Here is a 15,778-nt window from a genome sequence, read left to right on the forward strand (position 1 = left end):
CCAAATTGCAATGGTCCTTATGTATAGATTTACTGTTCAATAATGTGATGGTATTTTGAAGTTTGCACTAAAATTGGATGAAGCATAGATTCAAAGGGGACAACAGATAGAAGGTGTCGGCATTTGTATCATGAACATGGCATTGGATTATAGTAATGGTAGGGGACAAGAACAACAATTTAAGATACAATCTAAGATGGAACTTTGGTGGATTGGTGCGGCCCACGTACCAACTGATAGTCATGAAATCCTAAAATGGTTGTTCTCTCACACAGGTATTCCTGATATTATAAAGTCTCAAAGTGAAGGGAAAATGTTAATACTCCATGTTGTTGGTAGTTTTAATGTTGAGTAGCATATGAATGCTAACTTGAAAACTATCAAATGTATGCTTGGAGTAAGTAATGGGGCCAATACAAAATATCATTGTATCTATTTCATGGAGAGTTTGGGACCTAAAGAATAGAGTACTTTGTGGCCAGCAAGAAGAGTCCTGACTAGGAACTCCATAGATTTGAGCAAGTTCAAAAATGTGGATGGCTTATGGTATCCTATTCTTTCAATATCTTTAAGGAATGTTCATATTTGTACATTACACGTAGAGATTAGAATAATTAATAAGTTGCTTAGGTTGTGCCTTGACTATGCATATTCAATAAAACTAGTATCTTTGTTAGATGACTGCATTGATAAATGTGAGGCTTTGCTCTCAAAAATGGATTTTCATGGAGATTAAGTTCACCTAAGAAAGGATCCAATAGCCTTAGGGAAAACACGTGATGTCTTAGTAGACATCTCTATGGGGGGTGCAAAAGCTAGACGATTTCTAGGAAATCATGCAAGTAAACAAATGAGTGCATTATGGGAGTGCTGGAGAGAGTTGTGTGCAATCACAACAAATGTGGCTAGTACACCATGAGTGGCATTCTTACAAATGGAGGTTTGGAGACATCTTGACATATTTTTAAAAGTACTCAGTGAAAAAAAGATAACATCCAATTATTCAAAAGTGTACAAATGTTCAATTGTAAATCTTGTTCAGGCAATCAAGGAAGCTTGGGGAGAAAATGATACTACTTTCTACTTGGTAAGATAGACATAAATTTTAGTCTTTGTGCTTTGAAAACAAGGTTTAATGATTCAAACTGATTTTTGCTTTTATGGATTTTCATCATTCTCAAGTTTACTTGGATTCCATAAACTAATTGATGTCTCATTGATATCCTTGAGTTCCTTAACATATTCTAACTCCTCCCTTCCAAAATTGGAGATTCCAAGCTTCTCTTGAAATTGTTCAAACTCATTGTTAGCATCTTGTAACTCTCTCTTAGCATCTCTTACCTTGCTTAAACATAGGGAAAATGCATCTAATGCATCTATAAACTTATCATCTGACACTTGAGTATCTAATTTTAGTAAGTTCTCCTTGGATTCATTCTCAACATCCACTATGCCTTCTACATTTGCAGATGCCTCTGCAATAACTGCCAAGCAATAATCTTCCCTCAAATAAAAAAGGATTTTTATATCATGCAATAATATGTACTCTTTGTCTTTAATTGGGAAAGTTAGCAAAAGGATGGAAAAATGAGGTTGGAAGGGGCATCAGATACTTCATCAACGTCTGTATTTCTCTCTTCAATTACTGCCTCTACTTTAGATTGAGCAACATTTAGGTCTTTTGCAATTGATGCTTCCATCTGTGGGTCTACTTGCTCCTCAATATCCACATCATCTGCTAACTCTTTAAGAAGACAATAGCTGGATAATTTTGAGGTTTCCTTAAGCTTTTCATCAGATTTGATGGAGTACTTCACAAGAGCAAATACAATAAATGCAGCAAACTTAAGCATAAGCTTGCATTTTTTGGGGTGTAAAGAGCATAACTCAGATGCATAGAATCTACCAAGAGAATGATAACCACATTTCTTGGTGAAGGAAGACTTCTCAATGGTGTGACTAACCTCCCAATAGGAGTGTGAACATAATCCTTGGAATCCAACGAAACAATAGGATATGCCAAATCTTCAAACTTTGTAAAGTCTTCCCTACAACTGATCAAATCTTCAAACTTTGTAAAGTCTTCCATTGAGTAGTTCACAACTGATCAAGATCCCACTCTGGATTGAAAATCTCCCTAGCTGTTGCAAAGAAGGACAAGTCAATATTATTTTCAATAAGGAAATCCAAAATTCTTTCTAAGGCTTTGACCTTTGTAATCTGAGTGAGGCATGGGATCCTCATAGAATACTTTCCCTTTTTTGAAGCCTTCTTTGTAGTTGCAACACTTGTCACAGACACATGAGGTGCAATTGAAACTTCTGGGGCAACTGATTCCCTGGACAATGCGGATTTAAGCCTTTTTAAACCTTTCCCAACTATGGAGGGTGACACAGATGGGTTCTCACTTGACATTTTGAACTAGCACAAATACAGAGCGAAAGAAGTTCATGCAAGAGGCCCAGAAACACTATTCGCATTGATCCTTACTTCAAGTTGATACAACGCCACTTCAAGCTGATACAACACGAAGGGAGATTGACAGGACCTAGAATGTAAGCCCGTTTCACGCTTTTTGTTTTCCTCCTTGACGTATTTTCAACACTCCTGCCGATTTTATTTGTCATTCGTGTTGCATGTTCGACACACTCACCATTTTTGACATCTATCTGATAGATCTTATATAGTGCGAGGTGTTCTCCCAAACTGCCTCGGAGGCCCTTTATTGTGCCCATAAATAAATCAACCTTTTGACCTCCTAATGATACGACAACGCGAACCGCAGACTCCTCTAGCACAACCACTCACGTCATATCGGATCCTTTCAAAGGTATGGAGAGACTACTAGATTGAGACTTAGTGGCTTGAAAGTGGCTAGATTGAAACCCATAATATTCATGAGCTAAATTGGTGTTCTTGGCTTGTGCATTACAGTTGAGTGGTATCACTACTGTGCGCTTGCTCCATCATAAGCCTTCTCCATATCCATGTGATAGATCCATATTGATGCTTGTGAACATTTAAGAGAATATTAAGGATGGTGTCATGGGTGTGCCTTCTATGAATAAATCCATATCTATGCTTATGAACATGCTGCCCAATAAAAAACTTGATTCAATTATCTAGGGTTTTAGCCATTACCTTATAGGGTATGTTCAGCATAATGAGAGGCCACCAATGGCATGGTCTCTATCATTCAACTACCTTGGGTATGATTTTCCCAAACTGATTGAGCGTATCACATAGGTATTGATTGGAAAACTTGGTCATAGAGCTCGATACCCAAAACTAATTGACCATATCACATAGATCTTGTGAGAAAACATCACAAATAGCTAAGAAGAACTCCACCAGGGAAGACATTCAAATGGGGAGCTCAACCTTTGTGCATGGACTTCATAGTGAGGAGCAAATCACCATGTGCATGGAGTGGATCACCATAGTGAGGAGCTCAACCTTTATGCATGGACAAAGTAATAAAATATCACCATGTGCACACAATAGAGGAGCAAGCACATAGTCATGATACAAATCAACAAAAGCACATACGAAGCATTTGATGCACAATTGAGTTCTTTTGGTTCCCTCTATCATGTCGTATAAGAAATTTTTTTGATTCGGTGCAATTGTGTTATTTCTACATCAGGAGTGTCATCTTATCGCGTTGTATTCACATTTTTTTAATATAATGCGATTGTGTTATTTCTGCACCAGGAGGGTGATCTTATGTGCCGTATTAGCATTTTTCTGATATGGCACGATAGTGTTGGTTAGACATCAGGAGCCTCATCTTATCATGTTGTATTGTCAAATCTACCCAAGTACTCTTGACCCTTAGCTTGCACAAATGATGGCTAGGACAAAGCAAATTGCAAGGAAGGTTTACCTGAAGAAACCTTCAGGGGCAGGTGAAGAGGAAACAGTCAAGGATACAAGCAAAGATATTGTTTGCCCTGATACCCTTGTTGGTGTTGGAGGGGAAGGTGAATCCTCAAAGAACTCCAAGTCAAGTAGTGAGGTTCAACCTTCAGAAAACATGGATCTAGGGCATGGCTATGACAGAAGCTATGGAGGTTGAAAGAGGAAGAATAAACTCATGAAGACATTGACATTGACAAGACAAATTGTCACACAAGTGAATTAGGTTCCAAGATTGAGACTTGGACTCATAAGCACAATCTTATGTGTGGACAATGACATAGACACTTTACTGGAAAGAAAAGAGTACTATCATTGCATTAGAAAAGAAAATAAGTACAATGCTTTATGGAAAACTGGATGGTAGCACTTCTCCTACTGTGCATATGGGATTCTAGTCCTGAGCCCTCACTACTCCTTTTACAAAGAGGTTGAAGTAGGTGTGATTGCAAACATCTCAACATCCCTCCTCAATCATAAATAGAGTACATAGCATATAGAGGCTTTAGTAAAAGTGACACCTGCAAAGTGTGGGCACACCATAAACATGGCAAAACACTAGAGGCTGTCGCGGGAAAGGCTAAATGTGGGTACCATAAACACAATGGACATCTAGAGGCTGTAACAGGCACCTCACAAACGGTACAAAGGCTGTAGTATAAGGCTACATGAGGAATTTACAAGTTTATGTCCGAAGCATTAGGACTAGGAAATACAAAGCTAAAAGAGTCTATTCGAATAGAAGGACTGATGAGGTTTGCCCTTCTCCTGCTGTTCTTATTATTATTATTATTCTTCTTCTTTAACAACAACTAGATAGGCCTTTTGGGACCTCTTTTTGGTGTGGTAGAACTTCTCGATGTGTTCGATCCTTTTGCAAAAGTCATAGAAAAATTGATCCTTCTTTCCTTTATACCTGTTGCCAACATATAATGCTTGTTCATCTCTAGAGGTTCTTGGTTCTTCCTTAGTTTTTAGCTTCTTTTCCTCCTCTAACAATGATGCCTGGATATCAACAAGCTCAGGGTTTGGCATATTGATTAGAGTTGTTGATACATTATTATATTCAGGAGGCAAACTTTTAAGTAGAATACCAATGAAAACATATTCTTCCATTTTATTGTTGATTCTTGCAAGTTGGGTTAGAAGTCCTTCCATGTAATTTAGATGTGTGGCAAGTGATGTGCTGGACTTCATTTCAAGCTTGAAAAATTCAATCAAGAGACCATACTCTGATGACTTAGACTGTGCACCAAACAAGGTGTCAAGTCTCTTCCATGTATTCTATGAAGTATCATAGTTATCCACATGGTGGATAAAGCTATTGTCTAGCTCCAGTTTGATAATGGCCTGAGCTTTATCATCATTATTTTGCCAAGTGACTACAAGGTCTACATCATGAGGCTTCTTTTCTTTTTCGGTGGTAATGGTCTAGAGGCCCTTCTTCATCAGGAAAATTTTGATGCAGGTCCGCCAGTTGTGAAACTTGACTCCTTTGAAGCAAGCAATTGGAGAGTCTTTGCCCATGTTAGATGGCTAGAGCAGTAGTAAATCAACACCCAAATTTCTCAAATTTTGAGCAACACAAGAGAGAATCTTGAGTGTGCTAACAAGGACAAGTGCCAAAAAGCACTAAGTGATTAGTATCAAGAGATACTTGTGGAGCCAAATGCTTGGTAAATGCTCAATAGGTCTTCTTATTTCCCTCCTTGATTTACTTGCTGAACTGCTTGCTGGAAACTCAAAGTGGCAGAACCTTGAGTAGGGTAAGAAGAATGAGAAGGATGAGATGTAAGAGGTTTGATTTCTTCAAGACTTCAAAGGATCTTCAAGCACTTCCCCTCCTCAATGATTTGATGGCCCAAAGTTTGCTGAGACCTCTGTTTTGAAGCAGGTCAGAGTGACAAGATGTTAGTTTTTCCCAATGGGAGTGAAAGAAGAAGTGGAAAATGAGCTTATGATAGAGTGGCTATTACAAATTGCTTCTAGGGTTTCAAACCCATTTGTATTTTTATTTGCACTGAGTCGCAAGAGAAGGCATTTACCACAAAAATTGGTGGCCAAGGAGCTCAAGCCATGGGCTGAAATTGCCCTATGCTCAGTCTCGCGAGATTGCGCCCTGTAGCTCCACTGCCAGCTGTACGACCAAACAAGGTGCAGATCTATGCTGCGATGGAGAATGTTGCCAATGCTGGACCAAAACAACACCAATGTTGAGATGTGGTGTAACAGGATGTTGTGTCTTGAGCATAATAACACATTTAGAGAATAAAGCATGGTGTATTATGGCCTTTAGAGTGAGAACAAGAGGCTCCAAGCAAGGTAGGTTCTGCAAGCTATGGCTACCATGGAAGGTCAAGTAGAGATAGGGATGGAGATGAAGTTAGATACTCACCTTGAGCTTGGATTGAGGTAGAGAGGGACTAAGAGAATAGAGAAGGAGTTATGCCATGCCCAACTGGGATCTAATACCATGTGAAAACATGGATCTAGGACATGGCTTTGACAGAAGCTATGGAGGTTGAAAGAGAAAGAATGAACTCATGAAGATATTGACATTGACAAGACAAATTGTCACACAAGTGAATTAGGTTCCAAGATTGAGACTTGAACTCATAAACACAATCTTGTGTGTGGACAATGACACAGACACTTTACTGGAAAGAAAAGAGTACTATCATTGCATTAGAAAAGAGAGCAAGTACAATGCTTTATAGGAAACTGGATGGTAGCACTTCTCCTATTGTGCATATGGGATTCTAGTCCTAAGCCCTCATTGCTCCTTACAAAGAGTCTGAAGTAGGTGTGATTACAAACATCTCAACAATCACGCCATATTGTCAAATCTACCCAGGTACTTCTGACCCTTAGCCTGCACAAATGATGGCTAGGAGAAAGAAAATTGCAAGGAAGGTTTACCTGAAGAAACCTTCAGGGGAAGGTGAAGAGGAAACAATTGAGGAGACAAGCGAAGATATTGTTTGCCCTGCTACCCTTGCTAGTGTTGGAGGTGAAGGTGAATCATCAGAGAACTCCAAGTCAATTGGTGAGGTTCAACCTTCAAGTTTCCTTCTTAATCCTGCCCAGGAAACCCATTTGAGGAGAAAGAGAAAATCTAGATGGTTCTACATGCAAATATATTTTGGAGAGATTAGGAAAGATCAAAAGATCACTGGCCATCTCATTCCTAAGGCTCCTTTTTTCAGAGTGGTCAAGGAGATAACTGATAGGTTGTCTTCAGTTGCTTCTATGGAGGGCCTCAATAAGAAATGGTAGTTGTCTACCCTACTATGCTTACAAGGGGTAGCGGATGATTTTTTTAATTGATTTTTTGAATAATGCATACATTGTAGCTACTCATGCACATCGAATTACATTGATGTATAAGGACTTTAGTATGGTTTGTAGACTTAGGTATAGGTTTGACAAAGTTTTGAAGCCTCTGCCAACTGCTGATCAAAAGGCTTTTGAAATCCTCAATATTCCACCCAAGGTGTCTAGAAAACAGAAGGAGCCAAAGGAGCCCAAGGTTGAGGATGTTACTCACTTGTATCCTACAAGGGGTGTAAGTGAGAGGGAGGTTGTCTTGGAGGAGAAGAGGAAAGATATAATAGAGAACAAATACGTGATCTGGGGGCAAAGAAAGATCAAGTCTCTTGGCCATGTGAACTACGAGAGGATGGGCAAAGTGTACAGCCAAATGGTCGTAAATGTTTCTATTAATCCTGAGAAAGAAGAGTACATCAGCATATTTCTTGAAGATAAGGCCCTATTTGAGAAAAAGGATTAACAGACTCAATAGTTTTATGTTGTTTGAGGTAAGGTATTTTGCTTCTCTTTGTTTATATTGATTTTTTCAAGGGTCCTTACATTGCATTCATTCTCTTATTCATTCTTTACTTTGTATACATGTCATATATTGCTTCTCTTAGCAACGATATTGCTAAGAGTATATTTGTTGTTGATCCACTTCTCTCTGTGGATTTGTTTTGAAATTCCAGTTCAAATATTACAAAATTTTTAAAGCACATTCATAGTGTCATAAACCATCATATATTTTTTCCATATGTTTAAAGGTACATCCCTTCAAGGTTCAATCTCTTGATGCTTTTTCTTTAGGGTTTTTGCTCACTAGTGTTTTGGTTCCCATAGAGTATTGGAGCCTAATCTATATCGACATTCTTGCAAGAGAGGTCATCTTTATGAATTCTTTTTCATGAATTCACCACCAATCAAAGATTTATTGTCAATGGACACTCTTTATTTTGTATTTTATTGGTTAAAGTTTATACTATTTGATAATAAGTTAATATTTACATTGCTGTAAACTTGTTACTACCCACTTGGACACCAACTTTGAAAACATTGCTAATCCTCAAAGGCCTTTCAAGTTTCTCCTTCAAGAGGTCCCATTGCAAAATTACATATATAGTTGTGGGTGGAGAGTGATTTCAAATGCTTCGAGGACAATAGATTCAAAGTTATTGAATGTAGAGGGGGCGAATTTAAGTCTCCTATGTCTTGTCCTTTTTATTTTGAAAGTCTCATCTAATTTAAATAGCTTATATACTTTGTTGCAGTGCAGAGACTACCCTGAGTCATAAATGTGGTGGGTACGGGAGAGGTGTATCGAACTAGTTTTGGATAGGGCAATTACTCCACTTGACTCCCCTCTCCCACCTAAAACTTCCAAGGAACATGCAACAACAATGAAGGGCAAATGTAAGAAAAAGACAACCACCAAAAAGAAAAAGTCTCAGAGTTGAAAAGGAAGGGGTCCAAAAAGAAGGGGATGCATGAGCTTTCTCCATTAAAATTTAATCCATCTCCTCTAAAGCCCCAGGAGAAAAGAGTGCCTGAGAAAATCAAGTTCTTTGAGCAACCAAAGAAAACACCTACTAAGAGGAAACTAGTGATGACAAATGAAAGTAATGAAGTTGAAGCAACTATTCCAAAGAAGGAGAAAAGTCTTGAGGGTGGAGAAGTTGAAAATTAGAGAGAAGCTCATTCTCAGGGTGGAGAAGTTGTAGACCAAGGAGAAGCCAAATAACAACTTGAGGGTGGAGAAGCTAAAGAATAGCCCATTTTTCTATTTGTACATCAGTAAATTCCCCTTATATATTTGTAGTAAAATATTCTAACCCATGATGTAATGAAATCTCATTTTGGTCTTACCCATGTAAGATGATTTTTTGTTTATAGAATCACAGAGAATTGTAAAGTTCATGCCAAGCATTTCTTGTAAAATTGTACTACAATTTTGTAACCCATGACATAATGAAATCATTTTGTTCCATGAAATATGTTTTGTTATTTATGGAATCATTGCAAAGTTTATACCAAGAGTTCCTTTAGAATACTTATCAGTATATATAATTCCATGTTTCTGGCAACAATATCAGTGAGTAAAAGAAAAATTCGAAATGATTTATACATGCATATTCATGGCCTGAAAGTCATAACACTAGGAGGCAAAAAACTCATACATGATAAAGAGTGCTCAGCTCTTTTTCCAATTATAGCACAATTTACCTTGAACTTATATCTAGGAGTAACATTATCTAGAAACTTGAAGTAGCATCCACCTCCTTTACTTCTTGTGCAATAACTTGCACTGTAAGTTTCAATGTCTTACAATCAATCTCTAAATCTAAATGAACCTAGGCACCCACTCTAAGTTTGTATCTTTTGTAATCAAAACCTATGACAAGGGATTGTCAAAATATATTATAGGATAAATCCAATGACTGAGGGCATATATTGCACCTTATAAAGTCACATTTTTGGTCAAATTCCTTGGCTTTCCAAGACAGACCTAAAATTTTGTCCAAATCTTACTTTGAAAAGTTTCTATTTAGCCATGAAGCCTTTGTCCTTTGTAAACATGTTGTTTTGAAGCAAGCTATAAAAACATGCAAGGATAAAAATGACGATAAGCATACTCTTCTCGAGATCCTTCCAGGAGTCATAGCCTTTTGAATATATTGAGCAATTTTGAGTTTAAAACTCTCCATTGTTGCTTTCTTGGGCATCTCCCAATCCAAAGATGAGAGACTTGGTAACTGCAAATCTTCAAGGTATCCATACACACTTGCTCTTGAGGGAATCACATACTGCGCATAATACACAAAAATTCTACTTTCATAAAAAAAACTCGCAGTTTGATCAACATAAATAATGTATGCAAATTCTTTATGAATGGCATGGAATCTTTCGCTCTGAGGCTCTCTATAGGTTGCCACTCAAAACTTGTCGATGGAAAGATATCTATAATCAATAATCCACTATTTAGCATTTTCTTCAAACAAAACAATATATTCACATATATTTTGCAACTCAAACTTACAGTGTGCTTGTTGAGAAAAACATTCTAGTGGAGTCAAATACATATCTCTAGCCACATAAACATGTTGCACCAAAGCAAACCAGCCTTGAGGCATAGTTTTGAGAGCAATGATACGTCCCTTCTAGTGATATTTGATATCCTCCCATTTCATTCTTTTCATCTTATGAGAGCCCATGCAAGATGGTAGCATTGTAACCCAATCATTTATAGTAACTGTTTTGGGCTCCCATTCTCCATTTGCGCTTTTGCTATAGATGGTGCAAGAGTCTATGGAATGAGAATGACGCCTTGTGGACGCCATGTAAAAGACAATGAGCATGCAAACAATATGCAGAGAAAGAAACCTAAAAAGAGAGGTCAAGGATCTAAGTGCGGACCTCAAGGAGACAAATTAAAAATATTACGAGCACCAAGAAGAACTTTGAAAATTCTCCAGATTTTTAAAATGGTTTGAATTAACTTAACTCTTTCATGTCTTTGTCAGATGTTTTATCAGCTTTTATTAGTTAATAGGGTCTTTGGGACTATGAAAACTTGTCAGGATTTGAAGAATTCGGCTAAATAGGAGGGAAGAACCACAAAATGGACTCTACTATCTCAAAAGCGGAGGAGATGAGAATACCATATTTTTGTCCATGTGGCGAAATCTCTTTAGGCCTTTCCTTAATCCACTGATTAACAAAAGTACATTTTTTGAAGCGTTTTTGGTCCTAATGCTCTTTAGGATTTGGGTTCAATTGCATGTGTAGTGCTCTCATGTTGTGCTTTGGTTGTTGTATCATTTACGCATATCGAACTGCTACTATTGTGACTGCTATTGACGGATGAAGCCTCAAATAAGTAGCTAAACTTGTAAAGCTTACTCTTTAGCAGTTAGCAACCGTTTTAGTTATATTCATTGAACTATCTACCATAAGCACTGCTCAAATGGAATACTTGTGAAGGTCAATGTTTTCTTAGAAGATGCATATTCAGGAGTTTCTATTTCCCTATTTCTTGATGTAAGCTTGGTGGAAAGATCTCTAACTTAAAAAAATTCTAAGGGGTCGACTTATACGAGCAATATGCTTTGCTTACTCAATATAATAAAGTTGAGGATATAATTGTCTTGACATTTTTTATTTGAGTGGCGTAAAATGACATCTTTATTTTGTTCCTACTATTTGTTATCATTTATGAAATGATATGGATGTTATCACTCTTTGAGCCCACAAAGTTGCTATGATTGCTTCATATGTAAGAATTTTGTTGATATCAATAACATATTCTATTTAGCATTTAGGTATTATCATTGTGACTTTCTCTTTGGCTCATTAAGTGATTTAATAGAGCATTGGACACATACACACACACACACACACACACACACACACACACACACTCTCTCTCTCTCTCTCTCTCTCTCTCTCTCTCTCTCTCTCAATAGACATTTAGAAAAAGTCATTATGGTTGCTAGACTTTCTCTTTAGCTCGTTAAGTGATTTGATACAAAGGTTGCTCTATCAAATCAAATCACTTAACGAGCCAAAAAGAAAGTCTAGCAACTATAGTAACTTTTTCTAATCAAATCATAATAACGAGCCAAAAGTCATTATGGTTTGCTAGACTTTCTCTCTTTGTCTCTCTCTCTCTCACTCAATCGTGATGTCCCCTTGACAATGGGCATCCCCCTTGTACTCCTTGTGCAAAAGTCTTATGGGAGTATCACACGTCCACCTCGGTGTCTTATATTTGAAAGATGAAAAGAAAGGGTTAGAAAAGGTTAGAGTATGAGCTATGCAGCATGGTGTCGACCATATCAACTTGAAGCGCTCTCAGATAAAGCGGCTGCGGCTCTAACTATTTTGTTGACAACGATATCATGCTTTTTACGCATTTAATAAAGGTTGGTATGGTTGCTAAACTTTCACTGTGGTTTTTTCGCATTTAATAAAGGTTGGTATGGATGCTAAACTTTCACTGTGGTTCGCCGAGTGTTTTGATAGAGCGCGGACAGACACACACACACTCTCTCGAGCTGGCTATGCTTGATTAGATATGACAAGGTGGGGCCTGCCACAAGGAAGCGAGCTGGCGATTGTGCAAGAGATTGGCACTGGGGAGGGACCCACCATTATAATGCTTCCTTTTATAAGGAGGAGGGGGGGAGGCGAGGCTGGTAGATCCACAGAGAGAGAGAGAGAGAGAGAGAGAGAGAGAGAGAGAGAGAGAGAGAGAGAGTCAGTCAGTCGGTGGATCATCATCATCATCATGAAGGTGGTGAAGCATGAGGTGGTTGTGGAGCTGTCGCCGGAGGTGGTGTGGAGGACGTGGATGAAGAACTTCCAGGTGACGCTGCCCAGGCTGGTGCCCCAGCACTACCTCTCCGTCGAGTACCTCGACGGCCCCCCTCTCGCCCCCGGCGGCGTCGTCCTCGTTCAATACAACCCCGCATGTATTCATTACGCCCCCCCCCTTTTAGTTCCTTAGCTTTTGCTAATTAAAACAAGTCTCCACTTGGGACCTTTCACAAATTTGAATTTCTCAAACCCTGAGCTTGTTACATCATACCATACCAACTTCTCCAAGGGCGCTTCCACATGCCCTAGCTTGTTGCTGCCCATCGAGACGGAGGGTTGCATGTAGAGTGCCTAAGCACCTTATGGTCTCGCATGTAGAGTGCCTAAGCACCTTATCTGCCCATTGAGACGGAGGGTTGCATGTAGAGTGCCTAAGCACCTTATGGTCTCGCATGTAGAGTGCCTAAGCACCTTATCTGCCCATTGAGACGGAGGGTTGCATGTAGAGTGCCTAAGCACTTTATGGTCTCGCATGTAGAGTGCCTAAGCACCTTATCTACTCATTGAGACAGAGGGTTGCATGTAGAGTGCCTAAGCACCTTATCTCCCAATGTGGCTGGCTAAGGCATGGGACAATTGAGCTTATGCTGCCAACTCTAGTACAAGTAATAGGCAGTTTCCCACAATGGAAGGTTTTTGAAACTTCCAGTGTTATGCCAAGTCCCCATAATAGATCAGTTCACTTTTAGTATTGCCACCACAACATGCTTGTTCCTACTTAGCCACAAAAATATGCATCATCAATGTGCATCTATTATGAATTTTTGTTAAGTGACAGATCCAATGAGGCACGTTCTTGTTAGTCTTTCTTAACCATTCCTTTGGCAATATAGATTGACATTGAGTTTGTGTCTTGTATAATGATGTGGCACCCATCTCATGATAGTAAACAAACATGAAATCCCCCCTTGAGCAAAATACTTTTGCAACTTTCGTAGTTGAGAATGAGGTCTTATCAATGTTATAGCAAACATGTGAACTCTAAGAGTCCTTCTCCATGAAAGACTAGGATGAACAAAATAAAATTGCCATGAAAGGCTAGGATGAGAAGTTTTTTGTCATTTTAATTGTCATCAAAGCAAATAGATGTTAAAGACATTAATAATCACTTTTTATTAAAAAGGCAAAAACCTATAGGCTTTAATTCACAACGGTTCTATAAGGGGCACTCAAGAATAGGAGTTGGACCTTCTTTACTAAGGTTGGCATCTTTGATCTTCCCCTTGTTTAGCAACACCCCTTTGAATGTTGGCAAGCCCTTGTTTAGTAAGATTGCTAGTATTTATCCTCCCACTCTTACCAATCTCAATTTGTGGCCCTCTATGACCATGTAGAGGTACCTCGTTTAATAAAAGGAACCCAAGCAAACATTACATGGTAATACCTCTCTCTCTCTCTCTCTCTCTCTCTCTCTCTCTCTTTCTCTCTCTCTCTTTCTCTCTCTCTCTCTAGTTATTTACACACTGTATCTTGATTGGTCTTGTTAGTCAATTCAATTGGCAACTAGGTTCTACTTTTGTTAGCAAATTCTTTATGGGATAACCTAACATTAGCTTCCTTGTGTTACAGCTTTTCCTCACTTTGACTACATCAAGGGTGTATGGGATGAGATTGATCATGAGAATCATTATTTCAAGGCTAGAATTCTTGAAGGAGGACATCTTGGAAAACATGAGAATGCTACCTTGATATACACAATGAAGTTGGAACCTGGGCCTAAGCCAAATACATGCTTAAAGAAATGGACTTTTGAATTTGATGAGGTTCAAGAGGATGAATTCCATGATTTCATTAAGGAGGAGATGTCCATTTTTGGTTCTGCACTTCAGGAGCATCTCTTATCAAAGTGATCAAGGACACCAAAAAGTTATGGGCTATGTCATAAGTGTGTGGGGGAAACAATAAATGCAATTCCTTACAAGAATTTCTACAACCTTATATACCATATAGAACTAAATGCACATCTATGGACCTTTAATAATCATTGTACCACCCTAATGTTTGCCTCCTTATAAGAAATCATAATAGATACTTTGTGAATAAGGAATATACAACTTACATGAGCTCGCATTCTAAATATGTAACTTGCAATACATCATTGTAATACTTATTTGTATGCAATTTTCACGTACTTGTAAATTGTAAGTGTAATTTTGGGCTCTTAAAATGCATTTCCTTTAAAATAAATAGCATACTTGCAATAGTAGGTACATAACTTTTATGCAATACTGTGAATTGACATGTGCTGAGAAAATAATAATAGCTGAATACTAGCTCTATGATATCATTTGTAAGCTTTTTAAAGATATTATGTTGATCTAAAAGGATAAGGTCACTTATGGATAGCTTTAAAGATTGAACAAAATCTTCATATGTCTACTTGATTATTTATTATTAGTTTCAACATGATATAATAAGAGTGTTGTATAAGGGATGATTTGATACAATAGAGATATCGAATGTTTTTCAATTTATTAGTTAGCAATGTATGCTAGTTGCTCCGAATCACTTACTATAAGTTAAAACTAATGATGTTGCAACTAGTATGCCTTAACTACATTAGTTTTACTCTATTTTATCAAAATCCATAGCATATTTAAGTATTTGAATAAGAATCGATAGGGCACCTATATCCAAACTCACTTAATAAACTATTTTCATAATCCAAATTGGATTTTTAAAATGTCTTATAAATTTAACTACCATACTCGCACAACTTTGTTAGAATGATTTATTTTAGTTATTATGGTGATCTTATAGGGGTAAAATATGAATGTTGTAGACATTCGTGACATTAAATATTAGTGTTTTAACATGAGAAAATATTAATTTAATGGTCTGAACCATGACTAAGGTGGAAGGATACTCAAGAGGCCAATCTAATGAAAATATATAAGAATAGCAAACACATGAAATAAACTAAGAAAAAGTAGTGCCCACAATCAAAGAGTTGACTTTGTGCATTTTTTGGTTCTTTGTTTTACACAGAATAGAATAGTTCTAGTTTGGACATAATTTTTGAATAGCAACTAGGCTTTCAGACTACTTGTGGCTTGGGAATGCACATAGAATTCCATGCTTTGTTATCTTGAAGGATTTACCATCCTAGCTTATGCTCATTTTGTAAAGATTATACGGGCTGAAATCAATTTGTGATTGTAGAAAATTCATATGC

General features: G+C 37.8%; 1 protein-coding gene across 1 annotated transcript; it reads left to right on the forward strand.

Annotated features, from left to right (window-relative positions):
• Positions 1–12,419: 12,419 nt before the first annotated feature.
• Positions 12,420–14,742, forward strand: LOC148014612 (uncharacterized). The gene is made up of 2 exons (XM_087666753.1): positions 12,420–12,698; positions 14,173–14,742. The coding sequence occupies exons 1-2, from the start codon at positions 12,515–12,517 to the stop codon at positions 14,451–14,453; spliced, it is 465 nt and encodes a 154-aa protein (XP_087522879.1). The 5' UTR covers positions 12,420–12,514; the 3' UTR covers positions 14,454–14,742.
• The last annotated feature ends 1,036 nt before the right edge of the window (positions 14,743–15,778 follow it).

The sequence above is a fragment of the Lygodium microphyllum genome, chromosome 25 (assembly GCF_053477565.2).
Source record: "Lygodium microphyllum isolate KBCC chromosome 25, Lygodium_microphyllum_v1.1.10, whole genome shotgun sequence".
In the NCBI taxonomy this organism is placed as follows: Eukaryota; Viridiplantae; Streptophyta; class Polypodiopsida; order Schizaeales; family Lygodiaceae; genus Lygodium; species Lygodium microphyllum.